The following is a 15,635-nucleotide window of genomic DNA, read 5'->3' as shown; positions in this document are numbered from 1 at the left end:
AAAGAACGAACTCGTCGGGGAGGAAAAGTGGTCGGGGACGCTGGTGAAGTCTTTTGGGGTGGAGGCGCGCCCTCGCCGGCGCCGTAGGTGGCAAACGGACGAAAATCCGCACTTGAGAAAAGTTCTATATATATATATATTATAATGTCATAAGACGAACACATAGGATAAAAGGAAAAAATACATAAACAATCAGGGCTACATAAACAGGAATTACTGTGGGCAGGGAAATATCTTGATCCTTACAGGGACCCTTTTCTTTTCTCACTCATTCACGTTCAGAAATATTTGCCTTGCACACTGGACACATAAAGCCAACAGAACCGTGTTGTACCTCGTAATCCACAGCCTCATGTTTGAACTCTACTCCACACCAGACACAAGCAGTTGTAAGCTGATTGCTGCCAGCCATGTTTAGCATGACTTCAACTGATCTCTGCATCTCTGAACTATTTGACATATCCATCGATACCTCCTCCAGTGTAAGAGATTCTTGCACAGAAGCAGAACCATGCTTCAGATGTTCTATCTCATTTTGTTGCAGATCCTCTAGACCCATTACATGGTCATCTCTCTGGTCAACACCAATAACATGTTCATCTCCCTGTCAAAAGAATAAACCAAGATAGTAAAGTAAAAAAGAATGAGTCATCTTTAGTACCACTGCATGCTGCCATGTGTTCCATCTCTCATTAAAATGATCAACTTACGTTACATGATTATAGGACTCCATACGGCAGGATAAACTAATCATGGAAATTTGTTAAAAAAGTTCATAAAATTTTCAATATGATGACTGACGCAAATTCTATTACGTTGTGTTTGGATGAGACAACTATAAATTATCAAGCAAATTTGAAATGATGAAATCTACTTATTATCCATCAATTAGTTTTCCAGTAATTGCAACTCTCATTGTCCGGTTGTAAACTATTTATAATTTAAAATGTGTAATAATAAAGAAAGTTCAAATCAAAATATAACAAAAACAACTTTTTCTGGAAACTAATAAACTGATAGGAATAAACTTAGGCAAGAAAATTCAAAAAGACACATAGGTTGATTGAAACTCAAGCGAGGAATTTGGACAATCAATTTCATTTTCTCTTACAAAGAAATTCACAGTTTCCAAGTTTTTTTTTTCTTTTTTTTGAAAGAGTCAGTTACGACTTCCATTAATTTGGGTAAAACGAAGGCTAGAGGCAGCCATTACATACTCTACTGCTATCATCTACAGAATAGACTAGTTGTGAGGCATACCTCACCTAGTACATATGATAGACTACTCTTTAATAATCGTGCTCACTTATTCTGTAAGCCTATTTCTACTGATGCATAGACAAATAGGCTAGTGCTATGAATGGAAAAAACAAAATTAAAAAAACATCCTTGCCCTACAGCAGGGCTAGTTTATTACGAAGAATGGGAAAAAACTTAAAGAACATCCTTGCCCTTGGGGTTAGGGCTAGAGAGTAAGAATCCCCCATTTTCATTTAAATTTTCATTTGAGAGAGAGAGAGAGAAATTAAAACAGGTTCTTTTGTTTGTTAAATTAATAAATGAAGTGGCAGGAGAAGATCATGAAGAGTTTTTTGAACACTCGATGATAATCTGATATCATGCCATAATTTTGCAGGAGGTTTTTTTTTTTTTGGATGAGAATGGGTGGAGAAGAGTTTTAAAAATTTACAAAAGAGGCAGGATGTGTATTAAACAAATTGAATTGTGAAATAAGATTACTCCATTAGGTTTCACTTCCGAAGAAAAACAAAATATGTACATGGGATTAAAATCATTAAATGTATTTGGGGACATAAAGAAACAAATCATTGTTACCTTTTGCAGAATTGTATTGGATGTGGGAGGACAGAGCAAAGGTGGCACCAGTGACATTGAGGTGTCACAAATCCCAGTTTGTAGTTCATTTCTGTTAGAGGCATGAAACCCCAAGGAACAATTATTAGCTGGACAAGGTTGATTGAAGCTACCAATTGATTCAGTATGCTTTTGTTTATTGACTTCAACTGGACTGGGATGCTCTAATGCACTTGCATATTTTACATTGTCTGCAACATCACTAGCAGATTGATTATTTGAAGGACCATGTACATGGTGACATACAGAAACATTCTCTTGCTTGGTGCCAGACATCTCTAATTCACCAGAAGTGGATGCTAAACCATTTTTCTCCACAGAACTTTCAGATGTCTTCCCGTTTTTCTCTTCAGCAGATAACGCAGTTGTAACCAAACAAGAATTCATCTGAACATTTGCAACTTCCATAGCATCGACAACTTCCGTAGAATCGACAGCTTCTGCAGCATCCACAGCTTCCTCCATACTTCCATCAGTCATTGTATGATCACTCTCCAGCTCATCTTCATTAATTCCTTCGATCATAAGATCTTCCATGTTGTGTTCTGTCAGTTTAGATTCTATATTCATTTCTCTGTGAGAAGGGGAAGCAGGAATTTCTGAACTAATATTGATGTATGGATCTGGTGCAGCACAACCTTTTAATTCCTTACTGGGTCCAGCAGTGGAGGTTTCAAGGATAGAGTTTTGAGCAATTTCAATCAAAGCGTCCATTTTAGAATTCCTTGATGGCAAATCTTCCCTTGTTGGAGACTCTATTTTCTTTTGAAGAGTTGTTGGACCTGGTGACTCTTCGACCCTCCTCACATAATTTCGAACATGGATTCCTACATGCCCATTATAGCGACGCCTTTCCAGAAATACCTTATGGCAGAACTGGCACTCATATTTCCCATCCTTAATAATCACACCATCCCCAACTGTCGAACCAAGTCTATACCTCCTTGTAGTCCTCTGGTGAAAGGACAACAGATGCTGCAAATATGAATCCTTATCGGCAAAAGTCATACTGCATTTGTGACATTCAAAAAGGTTATGTATCTGAACCTCAGCAAGATTCTCCATTTCCGATATGCTAACTTTCTTCTCGGGCTCATTAGATTGCTCATTAGATATAGATGACCCCAGTATACCAGAGTTAAAGCTCACATCTTGCCTTTTTTCTCCATCTTTATCAGCATGCTGCTGCAACCAAATAAAGCTTATTGAAGAAGAATATTTGTTACCCAATGTATAAAAAAACAAATAAATGCACAAATAATACTCACATTTTCGGTAGCCACTATGCGGTCCTCCTGAATGTTCTCGCCACCATCACCATCATGCCTATCAGCATTATTAAGACTGAAGAAGGACTCCAAAAAAGAAGCAACTTCCTTGCAGGACAGAAATTGTTGTCCAGTAGGGCTGGAGATTATCAAGTGACATGCAAGTATAAAAAGGCATCATCAAACTATTTTATTTATTTGCAGCAGAAGAAGTCTACCACTGAACAAAGAGAGATGGTAAAAGAACACACAAGCAAGTAACAAAATAAATCAATAACCATCCCATCAAAAGTTATGCATGCTGTGTTCAGGTTATAAACAAGATGGTGATGCAGGAAACCAGCAGCAAAGAAATGCCAAATGAAACATGAAATATATGTGTGTAAAATGTAAAGCAGTGAAGAGAGAACCTAATATATCGGCGGCAGTAAATCCAAGCGCGGCGTTCCTTGCGCTTGAGGCCGAGCAAGAGCTTCCAACCGAGGGGCAAGGCATCCCCGAATTCAGTGGCGTCAACAATCTTCCTCTTCTTCCTCCTGCTCCCCCACTGGCCACCCAAGTCCCTCATGAAACCCAACAACTCCTCCTCAGTCTCCAAACCCAAAGTCCTCCTCCTCAACTCATCCCCAAAGGGGTTCTCCGAATTCTGCAGAGCCCAGATGTCGACTGCAGCGCCATTCTTGTTCACAATGAGCCCCTCGCCACCACTCGACCCTTTCGCTTTCGGCTTCCTCCCCCGCTTCCTCTTCCTCCTTTCTAATTCCGCCATTCCAGACAAGGATGCCTTCATCGTCATCGGGCTGGGCTCCAAGTCGATTTGGTCGAATTTGGGATCCTGGGAAATGAAGCGCTTCAGGTGGCCGATGATGGCCTGGTTCTCGTTGCGTTCCGGGTCGTCAGGCTGGGCCGGGGGTGCTGATACTTTCGGATTAGAGAGCAGGCCCGCCACGCGCCGCCGGACTCTAGAGTAGGTCTGGCGGCGGGACCCGGCACTCTCATTGAATTGAGATCGGTCGATTTTGGGGACCACCAGGTGGTCGATGGCGCCGTTTGAGCGGGTCAAGGAGAAGAGAGATAGAGCGAGGAGCTCCGACTGAGACAGGGTGCTTATGTCAATATGCGTCACACACTCTAAGGGAAGGCTTGTGCTTCCCTGAGGTAGCGCCATAGCCGCCATTGTGGGTTCTGGAAGGGGGCTTTTCTTTTTTTATTTCTCTTTCGGGGCGTTTTCTATGAATTTGTAATTAGAACAATATGATCGTCGAAATTATATTAAATCAATAAATGAGCGGAAATTGTCCAACTGTTTATGTAAATCACTGTTACGAAAACTTTGAATATTGATTGACGATGATCGAAAAGATTGAAGGCCTTTTTGAGCGCTTAGAACCGGATCAAGATATCAAATGACATTAAATTAAATTATGAGTAGTGCTATAGTCAACAAAAACTTGTACCAAATTTTAATCTCAAATCTCATCCATAATAACTTCCATCATGTAAATTATTCAATTTATATCCAGGAATTGGTATAGAAAAATGCTAAAGACACCAAAAAATTATACAGAATGATGTGGCATGTGTCACTTCATTCATTTTAATCCTAGTAATTTTCAACATGTATACTGATAACTTTGGCTAAAATGAAAATCAGCAATTACGATAAAAAATAAAAATAAAAATATTTCTTGAACTTAGGGTTTGTTTACCCAGAAAGGCTTCACCAGAATTTATCTCTTCATATGAGTTTGTTTGTCTTCCCAATCTCTCATATCATCTATGGTTCTGAGACTTTGATAGAGAAATTGACACCACATGATCATTTGATGGCATGGAACAATTCTGCAGCTTCTGTATTTAGCCATGACCATGTCTAATAGACATCGATTTGAGAAGTCTGCTGGGAACAAAATTGGCTGCTATTGGCATAACCCATATCTATTGGTATAACATACATCAATTTTGGTTTAACAGATATCTATTTGTTATGATACTTCAATCTGGGCATCAAGAATGTAGAGAGACACAACCCACAACCCAGATATGGGGATATCTTCTAAATCAATTTGGTATTCTTTTATTTAAGTGTGTTTTTATTGAATATGAGTTTTTTTAATTCTTAAAAAGAATAGAGATTCATTTTATATCCAACAACAAGAAAATCTATGTCAAAATAAACTTAAAAAAATCTGATGATATGGCATGTGCCAACTTATTTGGTAATCAAATTTGGTACAAAATTTTGGTGTCTCTAGCCCTACTCGTGATATCACGTTCTTTCAAAAGAAAAGAAAAAAACAGAAAAGTCTCATGTTTCTCTCTAAGGTTTCTCTAAAAAACTTTAGCTCTCACGTTCAAGGAGAACGGGCACATCACATCTCTTTTGGGTTGGTTGGCTCGTCTGCGATTTCAGGGCAGTCTTTTGTCGTGGGGCGGCTATTGAATCAGAAACAGTTGGATACCAAGGGTTTCATGGCAACAATGACATTTGTTTGGGATCTTCGCTACCTCTCCATCCGCCCGGTTGGTGATCGTTTTCTGTTGACTTTCTCAAGGGAGGCTGACTGTGGTTTTATGGACGCTCTATGTTCCCTCTCGCTCCTTACGATGGCAAAGAAGATCCGACCAAGGTCGTCATTCTAGGAGATTAACAGTCGATCCCCCATCTATCATGATTCTTGTTATCTCCAATCTATTAAGGTATCCTGAAATGAACAAAGGCCTGTTATGTTTAATGAGTCCTGGTTGCAAGTAATCGTCCGTAAACGTGATCAAAGCCTAACACTCGGCATAAGTTGTGACTTTCCCACCTGGGTGGAGATTCTTGGTCTCCCACCGAGATTGATGACTGAAGAGGCAGTTGAAAAGATTGGTTCAAATCTTGGTGACGTGATTCATCCGGACACGAACAATATCCGGCTAGGACTGAAAGCTAGGGTTTGTCTTTTCCACCATTTGGACTCGCCTATGAAGCAAGCTTATCCTTGGATTTTGAGTTCGGAGTTGGCAGTGAAATGGTGGTGGCGACTGTCACCTTCAAGTACAAGAATTTTTGGTTTCTATCTGTAAGGTCTGCAGCTATGACCGTGGTGATGCCGAGAGACCCTAACCCTAATCCATTAATGGGATCTAGGGTTTCGGTGTAAAAACCTAACTTGGGCAGCGGCATAGCATTGATTTCTAACCCTATTTTAGATCCTAAGGTTTCGGTGGTGGTGAACCCAATGCTGCAGGCCGGGATGGTGAACTCGTTTACTCCTCCAGGTATGATCTTATTTATGCTTGGGATTTCATCAGCAGAGCTTGCTAGAAGACTGGAAAGCTTTCGAGCCACTCATGTGTGCAATCTATGTCCTCCAGCTTCTTTAATGGCTCAGCAAATGAGTGAGGCAGATATGCAGATTTTTTCTGTATTACCACAGGTGACTGGGTGAAGCGCAATGTTCACCCCATGGAACAGTCTATGGGTAAGAGGGTGGGAGCAAAAGGTTCTGTTTCAATACCTAACGATTTGCAGTTGATTTCATGCCAGAGCTCTCCCTACCTCATCATGCTGGTACTCTCCTTGTCTCTCCTTGTCTCTCCTCGTAAGAAATGTAAGGTGGGGCGCCCAGTTGGTTCGAAGCTTGCAGCTTCAAGCATGAAAAAGACTCGACACTTCTCAACTAGGTGTTCATTGGAGATGGGGGATGGTTCATTTGGTACCATCACGAGTGTTGAGGATACTTCAGGCAGGTCTGCTACTGCGGACTCTAGGGAGTAGGGACCCTAAATCCATGCAAGTGCCCTAGAGCTTTTTGCTCTAATAAGCTGGTATGCTAGCATGGTTTTCGTTAGATTTTTTTTTTCGGACTTTGTTAGTTTTTCTTTTGGTTTTGGTCACTTGGACTTGTTCTTGGTGATTGCAATTAGTTGTTTTAGGTCATTCTCATGGCTTGATTCTTACGGGTATGTCATTTGTAATCTCTTTCTTTACTTAATAAAAGGTTGTAGGTCATTCCTTTTAAAAAAAATATTCATTTTCATTTATAGTTTCTATAATAATTCTTAAGAAAATATACTGTTGTAAATATTATAAATAATGTGGTTATGCACTCAATTTCTCATTTGTTATGTCCTTAGATGTATTAGTCTAAAGAGAATGAATAACATACACCTCTCTACATTTCCCCTTTTCATCTCTTCTATTCTCTATCTCTCACTAATGTAAGTTTCTAGTTTATAACACGTTATCAGCACGAATTTATTCTTTATTTTTCTTCTTCTTCTTCTATGAACTCCATGATGATCTATAAGCCTATGGTGTAACATGATTGCTTATAACCAAAGCTAATGATCTATGAGTTTTTCTTTTCTTTATGAACATCAAATTTATTTGTGTTCATTTTATATTGTTTATGGATACGACTTTGAGAACTACATGTTCTAATAGTCAAGACTCGAGTCCGCTGACCGAGTAGATCTATGGCTCCACAGACATGATCACACGAATTTTTTTCTCGTGTTTTCCCTAGGGGAATATAGGATCCATTGTTTATATTCATTAACACTTTGAAACTTTAGTTTCGAATATGATACTTGATCATATTCAAAGAACATACAATTCTAATATGGATATTAACCAAGAGATTTATCTTCAATCACGTAAGGATTGAAAATACAACTGTACTTAAAATAGTTATACCCACTATTGGATCTACAGGGTAGTTGAGCTTGGTTAGTTAGTGACCAGGTGAACATGGTTTAAGACTTGCTGAAATTGTAAAAGTTCGCACTCTATTGATTACATAGACCGACCCAGAGGCACTCAGCTGTGCCTTGTGAGTTACAACATATGACTGTTCTGCTTGATTAGAAGTTGAGCGCCTTCAACTAGCCTCTTTACCACTTCTGCTGCAGGTAATATTTCCTTGACAAGGCCTACACTTTGGCCAGCATAGAAAACCATGCTTTCAATGTCACCAGTTGTGGTTACATTTGGAACTGTCCCGGCAAGACGACGGATTTCTATTTCCTGTTGGTCAGTACACCAGAAAAATGTCAAGGGTTCATGATAAAATTCATAATTTCCAATTAATTCTCAGTTGTGCATGAAACAAAAGTTATCATATAAAAGAAGCCTACAGAACGGAAGATGAAATCATTAGAAAAAATGGAGAAAAAAAATTAATAAATGGAGATGACTTCCATGGAGGCCTCGAGTTGCCTAGTACGACAACATGGACTCTTACCCTGTCATGTATTCTTGTTCGACCAATGACTGGCTGATCAGCTTCTGTTTCATGATCAGGAAGAGACTTGCACTCATTGAAGAAAGGTGTCTCCAAAACACGATGTGGTGCTCCGGGCCATCTTGCACGGCCAAATATATCAGTGTACGCAGTTCTGTCATACTCAACCAACTTCCTCTTGTATATGGGATGAGCATAACTTTCCTCGGTTGCAAGAAACCTGTAAAATGTCTGAATATCAAAACATAGAGTTTGCAACTACAGATTATCATCTGTATGTTTCAAATTCAGCAGTAATAATGTTCAGCAGTAAACAAAAATCACCAAAATTCTATTAGGAAAAAAAAACCAATGACTATAAACTAAAGTCAAATAACATGGAAACGTTTTCATCTCCAGAATCTAACATGAAAAACTTAATCATAACGGTAACCAAATATCCCAAAATGATTATGAAGTTCACATATATATGCTCAATAATGAGAGTGGACGGGGCAACAAACCTAGTGCCTAGGCAGATTCCTTGTGCACCTGGCAAGCGCGGCAACATACCCACTAGCATCCACAATACCACCTGCTGCAATGATGGTTATATTTCGATCTCCGACAAGATTGACTACCTTTGGCAACAATGAAATCAAAGCATCCTGCAAGTTTAAGAATAGTAAAAAGTAGATGGATGTTAACAGTCGAGTAATTTCAACTCATGAGTAACAGGGAATAGAGAAGAAAGGGAAAAGAGATTAATTATCTACTGGTCCTCCCCTAAACATATATAATATAGAAGCAGCATTTCTTCATTGTCCATTTACCCCTATATCTGTGCCATATCAGAAAGTATAGAGCATCAAATGATGACACTACATATACAAACAGGGAGACGTCTGGAATGTACAAGTTCTCCATGTACACCGTTGGTCTGGTGGACGGAAGTAACTCGGTCTTTCACTCTGGATTGGAAGCACGCGCTTGGCGAGCGCGTCGAGCGTGGGTTTTTTTTTACATTTTATCCTCTCTTAAAATGCATCCCCCTCTCTCTCCATCTCTCTCTTCTCCCTCAAGCACAATCTCATTCTCATCCTCTCACAGATTCGACGCGGAGAAATCGGTGGGCCAGAGAAGCGGGTTGCAGAGCTCGTCGTTCATGGAATTGGAATTAAAAAGCTGTTATTTGGTTTGCAGCCTCTAAGTTCGTTCTTTCTCTGCCTTCCTTTAGAAACAGAGTACTGTGGTAGACTGGTAGCAACAGGGACAAGCACCAAATCTATATACAGTTCTGAATCTGAAGAGATAAGATCTGTGGAAACGACCCAAGAACTTCGCCGAAGAAGCAGCCAAGAAATCAGACCATCATCAGTTCACCACCTCCTCCATAATCGTCGGCGGGTTTTTTTTTTCATTCCGGAAAACTCGAGGTGTTTTCCTGTGTGAAACTGACAAACTATGGATCTGTGGTATCGGTTTCTTCAGGCATGGGCCGCGGGGAAGGGAGACAGATCGAACCCAGAGCTGAATCTCCATCTCCATCGCACCATCGCACGTGTCCACACAAGATGCTCTCCAATCTCTCAAGATAAACAATTCATAAGTCGAGTTACCCGACTTGCACACCAAATTCATTTGCCTTTGCCTACAAAAATTTAACCGATGATTTGTTGATCACGCGTTAACGGCTGCTCGTGGGCCATGACGGAGACATATAAACAAACCTATGACTGCTTGACACGTGTACCCTGACCAACGGAGTACATGAAGAAATTGTACATTCCAGAACTCTTCATACAAACAGCTCCCAAACAGTCTCTCCTAAGCTTCAAAGAGAATTTAAAGTACATTATTATTTTTTAAATATTTAGTTATTTTATAAACGTATTGTACGTCCACCCTTGCGGAATTGAACACGAGGGATGTACTCCATCTATAAGACGACGGCTGCTACAATTGCTTTAGTGAAGCACTGGTAGAAAACTGGTGGTCAGCCCCCAAACACTGTCGTAAAGATAGATGTTCACAGTCTTCATTATAGTACATTGAAATATATTGTTCGTACATCTCCTAATTACTTAAGCTTTTGGGACTTGGCTGTGTTCCACAGTATACATGAATGTGTGAACCCAATTTTGGTTGCTACTAATTACAAGTAGCTGGTACTTTCTTCGACGTGAAAAGGTGGTGTATTCTTAGTAGCACATGTCTTTAATAGACTCAAAACTTTTATTCAATAATTTAATATAAAATTGATGACAAAACTTATCATCCATCGTATTTACTTAATCTGTACACACACACAAATAATTACTGGCTATATATTATTAATCTTGTACAATGACTGAAAGGTGAGCTAATTAAGTACATTTGCACTTAGATAGAGACACACACACACATACAGATCTTAATCGTTTTAATTTTATCACTACAATTGTTTACACAATTTTGAATGACCAAACGATAATAGAATTGGGATGGGGACATCATAGTCAAACCTTTCAAGGTTTATGAGCAAAAAAAGTGGAAGGAGAGAGCGCCTAATCATTCAGGATAATTATTGCAATTGGGAGGGAAACGAAGTATGATTCTAGAAGTCTCTAAGCCTAGTGTCCTTTTATGTGTCTTTTCAGATTTATCTTTCAGTTTAAAAGTTTTGAGGTCTCTTTTATTCAGTCTTAAATGCTTCAGTTTTAGAAGAGGAGTCCTAATGAGTCTTTAATGCTTTAGTTCTAGAAGAGTGCAGTCAATGTGAGCATCTGCTCAAGTATAAATAAGTGTAAAGGCCTAATGCTCAGGTCTGTTATGTTATATGAATAAAATTATTAGAGTGTTTCAAAGTTTTCCTCTGATGGGATTGACGTGAAGCCGAGTTTTGGGTGAGAAACCTATGAGTGATTCCTAAAATCAAAGTGTCATGTGTAACTTTAAGGCCCTAAGCTTTAGAGTTTGTCGATCCTGGTATCTAGGCAGTTTGTATACTGCATCAGTTGATTTACTGTAAACACACTTCTTGCATAAGAATATAAAAGATCAAAGGTTGAAATCGTTGAATTAATTTATCTATTAGTGTAAAATGGTGAAAAGCCTCATATTCTTATAGTAGGGATGTCCTCTATTGATCCTCCCACACTATATTTTACACAATTTTTTACACTCTTTGTGAGCCATTAGATTTTAAAAACTTCAATGGTCTAGATTTGCTCTATGTGTGACTAAAAGATGACATGGATATGACATGGAATTACATTTATTCTTTAATGAAATACAATTTAATTATACGAAGGACAAGATCAAAATGGTACAGTTGAAAATCATCAAGAAAAAAAAACAAAAGAATATAAGAAAACAGTTTAAAATGAGATGCAGCTTCTTAGAATTCTTCATAGACATCAGGACACGATCAATTATGCAATTAAGGAGTATTATTGATCTCATCTTTGTAAAACGATTCCATAGTGCTCCTCTTGTGGCCTTGTGCTACGCCATCAATTCCATTTGCGATTTTGTATAATTGAGATATGGATGATTTTATATATGAACAATTCCAAATAAGGTGAGTGAATTGCATGCTATTTAGATTTAGGAGGCTACCGAGAGTACATTTTTGTTCTGTTTTTCGTGAAAGACCAGAAGCATTTGGAACTACTACATAATTTGAAGCTTTTTAAAACTTAATAGATAGTAATTGTTTGTAAATTTATTAACACCATGTCGATCATGCCTCTCGATCAGTGTAATTAGTTTGTTGCGTTCTGCATATTTGAATACCATGCCTATATCTTCGATTGCGGCTGCATAGGGCAAACATGGTTGCATGATCGTTCTTCGGCACATATGAGCATAGAGTTGGAGAAGGTATACATTTTAACATTTAAGCGGTCTTTGCATCTATTTCTCTGCGTACTATTTTGTTCTTCTTCTTGGTGTACAATTCTGATTAGAATAGAATCCCCAATATTATTATTATTATTTTTTAATAATTACAGTTTCAATCTATTATAAATTTTGACTGAGAATAAATGTAATTCCATGTCATATCCATGTCATCTTTTAGTCACTCATAGAACAAATCTAGATCATTAAAGTTTTTAAAATCTAATGACTCACAAAGAGTGTAAAAAGTTGTGTAAAATATGATGTCCCTTGAACTGGACCTATGTATATATATATATATATATACAATCTTTATCAGGTCCAAATATCCTTACTTATTCAAAAGGTACGGATTTTGCCAATAGAACCACTTTTCGGTCATATTTTTCGATCATAGCCAACTAGTATCTAGATATATATGACATAATCATCTCTGCAAAATTTCAACTAAATTGGTGATCGTTAAGGTGTCGAAACTATATAATTACAATGCGAAACAAATCTGATCAACCGGAACCGTTTGTGTAATTCACAGTTTGAATACCTTAATGATTATCAATTTGGCTGAAATTTTGTAGAGATGATCTACTTATATATACCTCAAAGATGAATGGTTGAGATGAGAAAATATGATCGAAAAGTAGGTCCACACCATTAGATCTGTTTTTTAATGGGTTTGAATGGTTGAGATTAAAACAAAAAACTTAACACTTATGTCAAACCTACACCGTTCAAGATTATTAAAAATAAATCCCTTATTTGGATGACTTAACGATCACCAAATTTTCTGAAATTTGTATAAATGATCTACTCATATAGCCCAACGAACTGAACGGTAGAGATTTGATTTTGTGATCGAAAAGTTCGTCAAATGATCTATCCTTATAAATGAACAAAAAAATTGATCCTTCATTGGAAGGGCCATGTATATATACCTGTGTTTATCCGTGTGTGTGCTGGCAGCAAGTGTTCAAAGATACAAGATAATCGTGAGAATGTCACAAGTTGCAACAGATAATTAGAAAGTAAATTATCTGATGAGTACTACTCTTTCTAGCATGATATCATCATATGCACATTTTAAAAGGTGAAGTACATCGTCCCCTGGGTAAAAGCTACAAAACGCCATTGTATGCGTACGCCAACACTTCCGTTTAAACAGAGGGGCAAACGATGTAATTTTTGTTGACCTGGTAAAAACAGTTTTCACCAAGCCCACTGAAGAAACAATGTGTGACTTCCAATCCTTGTTAATGTCATCAAGGTGTATCAAAATCGAAAACATCCTGCCATTTTTCAGTTGAGATATGGTCCAGCAGATCCAAGCTTCGTGATTGTCAACAGATTTCCATCTGATTCAGTCATCCAACTAGCTATATATAAGTTTCAAATCCCAGATGCATCCTTTCCTGTCAAGCTGCGGTCCTTGGTATCTGACAACAAAGTTGCAAGCTTCTTGTCATCTAACGAGAGCATTGAAGCTTGAGGGAGGTAACGACAAATGTGATCACCAACATTCTAGGCTAGGCTTCCAAACTCTTGATCATCAAATTAACCTCTTCTTACTCTAGTTCCAAGCTCCTGATCATCATTTTCCGTGCAAATTGCAAAATGCTTCTCAATGAGGATGAGGGAGATAGATCTAGATGCCGAGCTGGGAGTGGAAGCTAGAGAGGAACGAAAGTAGTTATCCCGACGAAGCGTTTTGACTTTTGAGAGAGACGGTGGTTATCGGCGGAGGCTCGTGCTTAAGAGCGGGAGCACCAATTCATGGAAAAAGAATGTACAAATATGACCGAAGTGCAAACTGAGAACTGCAAGAGGCATATCATAATAAGAAACAAGGTTTAGTTGGTGATAAAACTACACAAAATTGAAGTGGTAATGCCAGCACATGCATGCTCTTTAACTCACTTGAAGTGGTATTGCCACGATTGCGCCCATAGCTCCAGATGTTGAATACTTCCTTTTTCTTTTAATTAGCCACTGACCCAACATTAGCTATTCCTCCAGTATGATCCAACAATGGATTACTCATCTCTCTTTGCACTCCACATCCATCGTCGTGTTCATCTAAATGTAAACAAAAGTGTCGGCACCTTAATTACATGTTGGTCTCGCACTCTCCTAATTCCGATAAGCCCGAGAGCAAAGCAACCCACACCATCACAAAGCATAGCCAATCCTTTTGCCTCAATTATTGCAAAACCAATTTCGCAAACAAGTAGCTCATAGCTTCGCCGGAAGTTGGTTCCCGCTGCGTCTCTATCGGAATCAATATCGACCGAGTTCCTCCGCCGTGTGCCGACCCCATCACTATATTCCTCGAAGAACCGCCCTCTAACCTCGACTCCTCCGTCGCCGTCTTGGCGGTAAGAACCTCCGGCCCTCAGATTTTAACTATAACGAGTGATTTTTACTGCTAACAAAAGTTAATTGCTGGATTTACGTATATGCCCTTCATTTTTGAACCCTATAGACAATATGTAGCCACCTGTTTTGGACCCACTCTGACGTACGGAATGTTGGCGTAGTCCAGCGCTTTTCCGTCCCCTGACCCAAATTTACATTTTCTTACTATTTATCGAACAAAAAGAATCTATTACCATTGTTTTTGCGTAAGTACAAACTTTTGGATCTACTAAGCACACTCTTACCTGACCGATCACGTGTCCTCCTGCTTCACATCCTTAGACAATAATTGCATCTATACCAGCAGAGATTGCTTTTTGGGCCTCCTCCAAACTCCCCACCTGCCTCATATATGTACAAGTGATTAAAGAGTTTCAGCATGAAAAAAAATAGAAAAAAAAATGGAATCAAGCTAGAGCCTTAAAACTGTGCAGCGTCCAGCATATGTCTCTGTTACTCCATACAAAATGGAACAATGTTGCTAGTTTCACTCAGTAAGGGATTCCGTTCCTCTTATTTTTCCTGGACATCCAATCTTCAAAAAACATTATTTCAAATTTCGAATAGACCAGCATCTCTTATGCATATGACTTTACTATGATTAAGTGTCAATTCAAATATAGCACAAACCATATACATGGCCTAATCCATATCTTTGTCAAATTCACTTTAATTAACTAGGAAATAACTACAGCTCTTTTTCTTGAAGTGCAAGAAGAATATCCAAAATATACTTTTGTCCACCTGGTTATAATATGACTTCTTTAATAGAGTTTGGCTGATACATGGCATAAAACTCTTAGTCCAAGCTTCTTTACTAATCAGAACATGTGCAGTCAATTTTATTGGCATACAGAACAATTTTAAATATAGCAGATATTAAATTATTAATGATTGTATGAGTAACAAAAAATGCCAGCACATACAATGCTGTTTCTCTTTCTTTTTTTCTTTTTTCGGAACCAGATTTGCCAACCAGCAGAGTTGG

The 15,635-nt window shown here is 38.6% G+C and overlaps 2 protein-coding genes across 2 annotated transcripts in view; both read right to left on the bottom strand.

Moving 5' to 3' along the window:
• Positions 1-138: 138 nt before the first annotated feature.
• Positions 139-4,320, bottom strand: LOC101298198. The gene is made up of 4 exons (XM_004292434.1): positions 3,554-4,320; positions 3,144-3,282; positions 1,837-3,060; positions 139-604 (listed from the first exon to the last, which is right to left on the bottom strand). Exons 1-4 carry the CDS (start codon positions 4,318-4,320, stop codon positions 269-271), a joined length of 2,466 nt encoding a protein of 821 aa, XP_004292482.1. The 3' UTR covers positions 139-268.
• Positions 4,321-7,968: 3,648 nt separating this feature from the next.
• LOC101297907 (nitronate monooxygenase-like) overlaps positions 7,969-15,635 on the bottom strand; it is an 8,849-nt gene continuing 1,182 nt past the window's right edge. The window contains 5 exon segments of the mRNA XM_004292433.1: positions 7,969-8,157; positions 8,375-8,594; positions 8,878-8,907; positions 8,909-9,021; positions 14,893-14,988. Of these exon segments, the coding sequence (XP_004292481.1) occupies positions 7,969-8,157; positions 8,375-8,594; positions 8,878-8,907; positions 8,909-9,021; positions 14,893-14,988 (648 nt within the window).

This window comes from Fragaria vesca, linkage group LG2 (assembly GCF_000184155.1).
Source record: "Fragaria vesca subsp. vesca linkage group LG2, FraVesHawaii_1.0, whole genome shotgun sequence".
NCBI classification, from domain to species: domain Eukaryota; kingdom Viridiplantae; phylum Streptophyta; class Magnoliopsida; order Rosales; family Rosaceae; genus Fragaria; species Fragaria vesca.
Note: the sequence above shows the minus strand (reverse complement) of the source record. Positions and strands in the feature narration are given on the sequence as shown.

Coding starts and splice junctions, on each gene's coding strand:
- LOC101298198 (XM_004292434.1), bottom strand. CDS start 4,320: ATGGCGGCTATGGCGCTACCTCAGGGAAGCACAAGCCTTCCCTTAGAG. Junction 3,283..3,553: donor TACTGCCGCCGATATATTAG/GTTCTCTCTTCA, acceptor GATAATCTCCAG/CCCTACTGGACAACAATTTC. Junction 605..1,836: donor CCAATACAATTCTGCAAAAG/GTAACAATGATT, acceptor TTCTTTTGACAG/GGAGATGAACATGTTATTGG.